This window comes from Triticum dicoccoides, chromosome 1A (assembly GCF_002162155.2).
Source record: "Triticum dicoccoides isolate Atlit2015 ecotype Zavitan chromosome 1A, WEW_v2.0, whole genome shotgun sequence".
In the NCBI taxonomy this organism is placed as follows: domain Eukaryota; kingdom Viridiplantae; phylum Streptophyta; class Magnoliopsida; order Poales; family Poaceae; genus Triticum; species Triticum dicoccoides.
In genome coordinates, this window is record NC_041380.1 from 407,171,545 (window position 1) to 407,181,310 (window position 9,766).

General features: G+C 41.7%; 1 protein-coding gene across 1 annotated transcript; it reads right to left on the bottom strand.

Annotated features, from left to right (window-relative positions):
* Window positions 1-715: 715 nt before the first annotated feature.
* Window positions 716-9,766, bottom strand: LOC119276122. The gene is made up of 16 exons (XM_037557114.1): window positions 9,705-9,766; window positions 7,897-8,425; window positions 7,394-7,643; window positions 6,674-6,972; window positions 6,284-6,463; window positions 5,380-6,114; window positions 5,206-5,300; window positions 5,066-5,119; window positions 4,713-4,801; window positions 4,570-4,635; window positions 3,823-4,371; window positions 2,846-2,920; window positions 2,648-2,718; window positions 2,424-2,481; window positions 1,850-2,051; window positions 716-1,686 (listed from the first exon to the last, which is right to left on the bottom strand). The coding sequence occupies exons 2-16, from the start codon at window positions 8,292-8,294 to the stop codon at window positions 1,049-1,051; spliced, it is 3,759 nt and encodes a 1,252-aa protein (XP_037413011.1). The 5' UTR covers window positions 8,295-8,425; window positions 9,705-9,766; the 3' UTR covers window positions 716-1,048.

A 9,766-nucleotide genomic window follows, 5' to 3' on the forward strand; every position in this document is an offset into this window, starting at 1 on the left:
ATTTAATAAATTCTTAGTTGGGAAGTTTTTTGAATTAGGATCTGTAAACCGGAAGGGAGTGAGTATATGTTACTCGGTATCCTAGGACACGTCCAGGCAACATCATCGTCGGCGTTGCATTCTTTCTTGGAGGTGTTGCTTGGTTTTTTTTTTTTGAGGGTCGGAGGTGTTGCTTGGTACGCAGCGGTGGCACGTCATCCGTGCTTTTGTCGAGCTGCCGTTGTTGGCATTTGTTTCTTCTTTTTTGTTCTTTTTCTTTTTTTTTGGGCTTGTTGTGCTACTCGTCCTAGCAATTGCTATGTGATCGGTGTTGGTTGCTTTGTATACAAAGCAGGGGAACCTTTTTCGGTATGTTACTCGGTATTTGATCTTTTATAATCAAAGCGGCATAATTATTACATTTGGCGATAATAAAATGGATGGACCTTGTTATAGCAAGACTAGTTGGTACTCCCTTTCTAAAGAAATATAAGATCTTAACAGAGGGAGTGTCTCTTTCAACTTAATTTGAAGTTCATAGCACTTGGTCCCGCAACTGGCTGGCATAACGAGACGGTGTCACATGGTCCACTGAAACAGGTGACAGAAGCATCGGCCGAGATACACAAGACGCTCCGAAATAGCAAGGGAAATGCGCCTGCCAGGTAGCAACGGAGGCGTGCGCCAACTGTTGCGGCAGATCGCAACCAACAAAACGCCAACAGGCAAACAGCAGTAAAGCTATAACCGACGCCGCTTTATTTTGGCACAAGGGGATACCATATGTACAGCCTTTCGAGTACAATCAAGCAACTGGCCTCCCTGCCTTGTACAGCACCAAAATAGATATGTACAGTACAAGGTGACGTGCTGTACAAGGTAGGGAGGCGAGCTGCACGCCGATGATACAAAGGGGGGAGGGGTGTGAGGTCTCTACAAGCTTTTATCAAAAAAGAACAAAAAGCTACCTGGAGACTATCCGGCCTGGTGTTAAACCTGCTGGGGTTTGGTGGTTATCTTGAGAGAACCACCTGTTACCTGTGCACTATATGAAGCTTTCTATGTGGGCCTATATCATCATATTAATCTCGTTGATGTCGTCCATGGGGATCTCGAGGCCCATCAAGTCGAGATCCTGGAACCCATCGTCGTCGTCTATATTATTCAACCAGCCGCCGAAATCGCTGTCGATTCCTGGCAGCTCGAGGTTAGATAAGTCTGGTATTTCAGCATCATTTGCGGGATTTGCCGGTTCATCACGTCTAGTGGCAGCAAAGGTGCCACTGTCCTTGCTCTTGTTGTCTGAAGGAGTTACTATCGTCTGCGGCTGTGGATCCGGATCCCGGGGAGGAGCACTGCCCACAGGAGCAGATATGTTGGCTGTCCTCTGTTTGGGCTTTGTTTTATTCTTCCGTTCCCCTTTTGCATTGGACGATGGCGGTCGCCCTGATCTGTGCCCTTTACCTTCCCTATCTCTCTCACTTCTCTTTCCTTTTGCATTGCTAACAAGGGAAGCCCCAAGGCCCGAACTCTTCAGGGTTCCTCCAGTTATGCTGCCTACAACCTCATCAAGCAACAATTCCCTTTGTTTTACATTATTTGCCCAGGGATCCTCCTTAGCAAATGACAGGTCCGACATGTGACTGCTCGCTCGAGAAGCGTCTGATGCACTAGACCTTTGGACCGATTTTGGTAGTGTATTATTTTCTGTAAAAAGACGAGTAAGAACACAAGCGATATTATAGTGAAGACAAAGTAGAACAGTATTCGGTATACACGAATGCTTACTACCAAGAACCCAAGTATTACTTGTCTTTATGAATCTGTGTATGGATGCTTAATAGTAGTTAATATAAAGTACAAACAATACCTTGTGAAGCAGAATCTGGGTCCCTTCTGTGTGAAGTTGCTGATATAAACATATCCTTGAAAGGGGCTTCATCAAAGAAGCTTGTTCCTGCCTCTTCGTAGATTTGGCAACGTGCCATCGTGCGTTTAACAAAACTGAGGGCAGCATGTTTGCTAGCTCTATTAACACTTTTGCTGCTTGAATTATTTGACCCACAGAATGCCTGTAGTTTGGCAGCAACAATAATAACCGTTTAATAAAGTATTCTAACACAATGAATTTGGGATTCACAAAAAGAAATTGAGGTAAACAAAGCAACCAAGGTCATTATCTCATAAACAGCAAATGCTTGGTATGAGAAAACAAATCTTGATTATTAAGAAATTTTCAAACAAAAATAACATCAACACAAAACCTTCAATTTTAGCAAATATCTTCATTCGACTCAAAAACCCAAGTAGAACAAAATTAGGGTTATATTCATACTATATTAGCAATTAGGAAACTACATTAGTGCACCCTAGCCAATGACCCAAAGAAATTAAGAGGTACTTCCGTAGTTGTATTTTCGAGATTTTTAGAATGAAATTATTACCATGTATTTCTCGTAAGCAATCAGCACAAGTCTCTCCATGGCGCGCCGCGAAAATTCCCTGGTAATTGGGCCGAACCGTGTAAATATAAGTTTGAAACTCATGAAATAGTGTTGTACTCCCTCTGTAAATTAATATAAGAGCGTTTAGATTACTATTTTAGTATTCTAAACACTCTTATATTAGTTTACGGAGGGAGTAACAAATAAGGAACAATGTACAATACCTCTGCTGAGACTCCTTCTCAGTTCTAACCATTCTGTCCAACTTTGCTAGTAACTTTTCCTTCTCAAGAACCTTCAACACCATAAAAGGATTACAATTAACTTGACATCTTATGTTGAAGGAATGAGCCAATGACACTCAAAATAGTGAAACAGGTTAGCCGACGCACGCACACACATGTATAGTGATTTATTAATACCTCCTTATGAAGTTGGCCTTCTAATCTACAGATTTCAGCATTGACATCCTCGTCTTCACTCTGTGCAAGATCGGGCTGGAATGGTAACAGAACAGTCAAAACATGGAAAAACGATCTGCACTGTAATTTCAGAAAACTAAGAGACCAAAACATAAATACTTTTATTAATAAATGTAAACATAAATGCTTCTATCAATAAATATAAACATCAATAGTTTTATTAATAAATAGAGCTAAACATAAATACCCATATTAAAATGCTAATAAAATTTACCTACTATTTGCCTCCAATACTCATCATCATCATCATATTATTATTATTATTGGGCTGCAGGTATATTCGGTGTGTAGCACAAAATACTCTTCACATGTCCAACATTCTTAACAGTAGAAAAACATAGCCCATACTAAATAAGAAGGCACCTAATTATTAAACTAAAATAGAAGAAACTGTTAATGCAGTGACTTCTGAACTAGGTCTACTATGGCTGTTCATTAGCGATAACCCGCCAAAAATGGTGCAACGTGTTAAGCTTCATGCACTAGCCCCCTCTCACGTGTGACGCGGGAAAGCCTGGACTTGAACTCAAGACCTTAGGTCCTAATACCATGTTAAGTTTCATGCACTAGCCAACACAACCAAAAGTCCGAACTGATGGAAAGGGCTAGGCAATCCACATATAAACTTCAACACGGGCAAGATGTTGGCATATGAGCAGTCTCGGCAGATTAGGCAAACCCACTCATGAGCGGTCTAACTTCAATGGTTGTCAACCTCTTACTGCTCACTAAGGCAATCTCCAAAGTTATTATCTGATTATGCAAAAGAAATGGATTGAAAATAAGTTGTTACTGAGAGTAGACCATACATGTTCGTGTTCAAAATGCACATGGGAAGATAATCAATGCAAAATAAAATCCTATGTAACCAAAACAAATTGCATAAAATGCTACTGTGATAGTGACAAGATACCTACCACGGGTTCAATAGATACACCCACTTCACTTAGCTCGATGATAATCCTATCACTGAAGCACATTTCACTGTACTGAAACTCGGGCCACACCTTGGCCTTCTCCATGACATTACTGTTCTTGTGTGACGGTTCATCATTGTATTTCCAATCAGATCCCAACATGAAACCATTATGGCAATTCCCTGCAGCTTCAAAATTCAGCAAAGGCTCCAACTTATAACCTTCTGAATGAGATTTCCATCCTCCTTCATCAAAATGTATTTCATGTGTATCGAATGGATATCCTTCGCTTCTGTAAACGTCGTTGGCAATATCATCAACCTTGTCTTCATCTATCCAAGCTTGAATAAGTCTTTGGCCAACCGAACCAACTTCTCGCACATCAATTCCTTGGACAAGTTGATCCAGGATAGGTTCAATGCAGCTTGTCCCCCAGGCGCCTGAATCATTCACCATCCCATTCAGGGCATACCCATTTGGAAGAGCACTATGGTCATCTTTGTTGCTACCAGCCGGAGTTGATGGCTCTGAAATGTATTCAAGGCTACCCTGCAAAATGGAAAAATTTCAGCATAAATTGACTGTACCAGAAACAAATGGTAGGGATTAATGATAAATAGAGGGTATCAAACTAAGAATGCATTCTCGACTTCTATATATGGTAACTACCCACAAATGCATAGCTAACCAGACATATTTTTACAGTAGTGTAATGAAAGGAGTAATCTTCATAGCATACTATAGTACCTTGTATTTCCGACTTTCGTCTCCTTCAACTGACCTGCTCGCAGCAGAGTCATCTAGCAAATGTATCTAAACAATTGAAGTATTAATCAAGAAACCGCCGAGTAAAGAGTAATTATTTTGATAGAAAATAAGATCATGTATACCTGTTCACTTAGGTACGCTATGTCTTCCGTGGTCACAAAACCAAAGAAAGGATCCACCTGCCGCCAAAATGCACTTCCATAAGCAGACCCTAAAACAAGCAGAAACATCACTCAGTAACTTCCAAATAAAAAGATGATGCTGACTATGAAGTCAATGGCCAAAATCAGTCAAAACTGTGTTGAAAGTTGAAACCAGTTCAGAGTTGGTTTTTGTCAGATTTTGGAAGTCTGAGGTTGTAAAGTAGACAGTTTTGAAGTTCGGGGTTGTATCTTAGACTTTGTTGACAATTCAAGGTTGTAATATGGACTTCTCTCAAAGATAAATGCTGGACTTTAAGGAGTATAGTAAATACTTAGAGCAGAATTTGCTGAAGCAAGCAGTTCCTCATGATCATCTTCTGATTGCACTGGCAAGTGAATAAAATAACGTCAGCAGAATGAAAGAACACTAGAATCACAAACAACAGTTGAACACTCGGTGGTGGGCATGTACCAGGAGAGTCCGACTGCAGATTGCTAATTGTATGCCTGGGGCGTGCATTGCCTTTACGCTCTGATATCTTCTTTATCAGTGGTCTTCCAGATTTACTGCAAGGAAAATTCACCGTAAGAATATCTCTGAGCCGTATCTCAAATGACTTGCGGTTGGTTGAGGGAAAAGTCTCACCTTTCATTTCTCTCCGAGACTGTCCTTACACTTCTTTGTTTTGTAATCGGAGCATTTTCAAGCTTGTCAAGTGATGAAGGGGTACTGGGCCTGGTTGGAGTAAAACCACGACCAATCCTTCCTTGTCTTCGTGAAGCATCACCAATATCTTCATCAGCAGAAAACTTATTCTTTTTGGAAGGATGCCCAAGCATTGCAGTCTTTTGAAAACCACAGTGGCCATCATCCAGTTCACCAGCCCTTTTGCTTTTGTCCCTCAACTTTTTCTCAGCAAATCCAAACTCGCCTCCTTCAGGTCCAGTTGAGTGCCCATGATCTCCCCGTTTGGCTTGTTGTGAACCATTTATAGATGCACGCCTGGGTAACCCAGCAGATTGTTCACTGATAGACGGACTTTCAAGCGAACCAGATACTAATGTCCCATCAGTGCTTGTGATGATGGGGAGATTTGACTTCCTTGCTGAACGGGAAATCTTCTGAGGCCTCTGCCCACCCCACTGGGTGGGAGGGGATAGTGAATGTGCAGACTTTGTACGTTTAGAATTGCCAGATCCACTAGCAGAATTCAACTTATTTGTGGCAGAAGGATGTTCCCAGTCATCAGGATTAGCTTGTAGTCGATGCCTGTTTGGAGATGACTTCAATAATGAACCAGAGTTTGATCGGGGTCCCCTAGCAGACCCGTTTGCCTTTGATACTGCTGTGATATTAGAACTAGTGTCATCTTCATTGAATCTGAAAAATTCAATGCATCAGATGCCATGCATTTTTACTTGCAGAAAGAAGCAACTGTTGGTAGAAAAAAGTAAGTCTTGACATGCAGGAGGTAACTACGTCCATTCGATGTGGCAAGTGATGAATTGGGGTAAGAGGATACAAAGTGAAAGGTAGAGAAACATCTTACTTGTTAATAGCTTTGGGATTGGACATTTCCTTGTCTAAAACGAGTTGTCGATCCCTTTTGTTAGTAGGATGGAAACCACTGTCTTGGTCATTCCTATTCACGGATCGCCCAACAAGACCATTTTGTCCAGAAAGCAAGTCTGCTTTACCAGTGCCAGAGACAGATGCAACAGCTCCAGACCTGCACATTCAGTTTCACATAATTAATACCCAGAAGAAGAAGAAAGAAGGTGCTGCATGGTCATGAGAAGGACTACCTATTAAATTTAGTGGAATTACTGAATTTGAAGAATGTACAGAGAGAAACAGTTGAATTTCTCAGAGCAAATGAAGCCTGAACAATAGAGAATCAGTGCAAAGAAAAGCAAGGACCGAAGAATGAGTCTTTCACCTGAAACTAGGGGAATTTCCCATTCTTGCCCTGGCATCACTGCTAAACTTGTGTTGCATGCCTTGTTTCTGCTCCCGGTCTACATCCATGGTTCGTGAAGTACTAACAGATGAAGCATCTGCCTTGATAGCAGAACGCTTTTTCTTCATCTTTGGCTTCTCCCAACCATCAATACTAGTTGCCAGGCCTCTCGTTTTTTCTTCAGGAACTGCTGGACCACCATTTGTAACTTTCCCAGGATCCGAGCTTCTATCAACGGGTGCCAGCCCCCTTGAGATACTCGTGGTCCTTGAGTCAATCTAGTAAACCAGAAATAAGTTGTGTTATCAATTAAGAGAACAATCAAAATGTAAACTAAACAAATATATAAAAATCCATAATAATAAGTTAAATAAAACTGGCAGGTCATCTGATTTCCATGCACAAGAAATATCATTCCATGCAAGTTAACAATGACAAAACAGCATATCAGAGTCAATGTAGTAGAACATATAGCTAAACAACATGATAAATGGAGAGAAAATCAGTTTAAAGCAAGGCCTAATTTGACAGTGTGGAAAACTAATAGAGATAGAGAGCAACCCGTACACTGAGTAGCAACACATAGTCATATCATTCCTTTTTGTCCAACACTTTAGCAACTAGTTATTAAACAACCATGTAGAAGAAAAGAAGTGACAAGCGGAGAGTTAAACAAAATTTAGCACTGCAAGCTACAACCTCCGTCATGGATGTACGCAATCTCCTATTTTGTACTGCATTCTTTGTCCTCTCTTCTCTTTGAGGCCCAAGTTCTGCATCATCTGCATTTAGATGGCCGTACGGGCCAATCCTGGACATAGCTCCTCCACACAAAGATGCAGTAGATCGTTCATTAGATGAACTGTCTCCGCGGGAACGTTTTCGTGTAATGTTAGGACAACATTTATCAATCTTCGCTACAGCAGCACCAAAAGCTCTAGCTCTTAAACTGCAAAAAGAAAACATACTGAATAATTAGTGCATAGTTAACATAATAATCCATATGCACATTGTCTGCCCATAGAACGTTTCCTAGTACGACAAAATCAGTATTGTAGAAGAAAGGCCTATCTCCAATAAAAGATGCGTTTCTAAATTGGACACATCAGCCAATCAACTAATTAACAGAATTTAGAGTTCCGTATTTGCTGCCGTCTTTCACATTCTTAGTTCATCTGACAAGACAGCATAGAGAGTAGTACCTAGCTTTGTTTGACATCTCATTAATGTTATGCCTCAAACGTCTGATCTCTTCAACAGAATTAGGAAAGTTCCTTCCTGTACATGGAGCTGATGTTGATTCTTCTGGGGAAGTTCCAAATATGGAACTTATTGATTTTTTTACATCTAATCGAGATGCTTTCTGATCCAAAGTTGCTGCCCTTAGTTCCATGGCAAGGGATTGAAGCAAGGTAGCAGAGTCAATTGCTGGTGATCTTGTTGAGCTTGATACTGGGAACGTCGCATAACTATCACCACCTTCACGAAAGCTTCCTGACCTTTCCAATGAAGCAGACGAATATGACCCGCGTGATCCATTGAAGTATCCATGCCCATCAGGGCTGCCAGACAACAAGTCTGACTTTGTACTAGATGCCATTAACCTGGTTCTGGCTAGTTTACGCCGCTAAAAAGTTCAACATGAGTACAAAAAGTTGCAAAAGACTAATCTTGCAACCATTGAGCTCAAATGCCCAAGAAGCAGTGAGGGATCTCAAATCACAGAAATACCTGTCAATATAGAAGATCGTGAGTTATAAATAAATCATGGAACCAGTCCTTCACATCAAGTAACATGGTACGCTCCAGGTCCAAAGTAAGGAGCAAAAAAGATAGCTTTGACCAAAGAAAACACACGACATTAATGGATTGTGCCACCACTTAATGTTTTAAATAAATATTTCTGCGTGTGACATCTTGTTCTATTCCATGATTTTTACAAACACAAACTTCTTTCCGTGTAAAGAAACTTTCTACGTATTAATATTGACCGATAAAACATAGTCTGCAAAACAGGCCAACTGCAGTGTGACACGCTAGTCGTACATAAATTATAAATAAACAACTTGTCAAATTATATGTGACGCGTCCATTAATGCAACAATACTATTGATAAGTGCAACCAGCTCTACTCCTTCCATAAGTCTTGGGGTAAACTATGAGACACAAAATTTGTTTGTTTTCCATCAGATTAGACTTCTAGTTAGTTTTCAAATCCCAAATCCGGTTAATCATGCCATAGTGGCAATGTAATGCACAGAGCAAAGCTCGACAGAGATACTAGCAGCTCCTGTGGATAAGCTCTAGTACAAACCGAAGACAACTTGACAATCAGTATCACCAACAGAAATGCACCATCTACAAGGAAAAGGACGACTGAACAACTTTACCCAAAGTTCTTGGAGCTAGCTAACAAATCAAATAAACCATGATACATGGCTCCATGCAACGTCCCTCAATGACCGAAATGTAGAAGTTGCTGAAGCGCAAAATGAAGCACTGAGAACTACTCTCAATTCTTTTTCAAAGGTCCAGCAAACTCAGCCATTCTCGGTTGTCAAACCCCGCAGAAAATTGATAAGTCTCGTGCTAGCTGCAATCAAGAATTCACCAAATTCAAAGCTAACGAAGCTTGTCACTACAGCACTCTAGCCCGCCTCTATTGATCCAGCCGGCTCAACCAACCGCCACTCACCGCCCGGATCTCAGCAGAGATCCCAGCAATTCCAGATAAATCCAGCACATACCATCTCTCGTGAACCTCTCCACAGCCCTGCCACCATCAGCAACACCACCATCATCCTAGACGCCCCGACCCATGCCGGATCCCGTGGCCAAACCCTTGTGGCGGATCAACCGCCGGGGTGGGCCCACATGTCAGACCACGCGTCGCACAAAGAAATCCCGCCCGCAAGCTCAGACAGCTGCCCCCGAGCACCCCGCGCACGAGGGAACAGCACGATTGCTCGGCGGAATCAAATTGGGCGTGAACGGTGGGATTAGGGCTTACCAAGAGCGCAGGGATCCGGATCTTCAATCCGGCGGGGGAGCTCGCCGCCGAAGAGGAGCAAT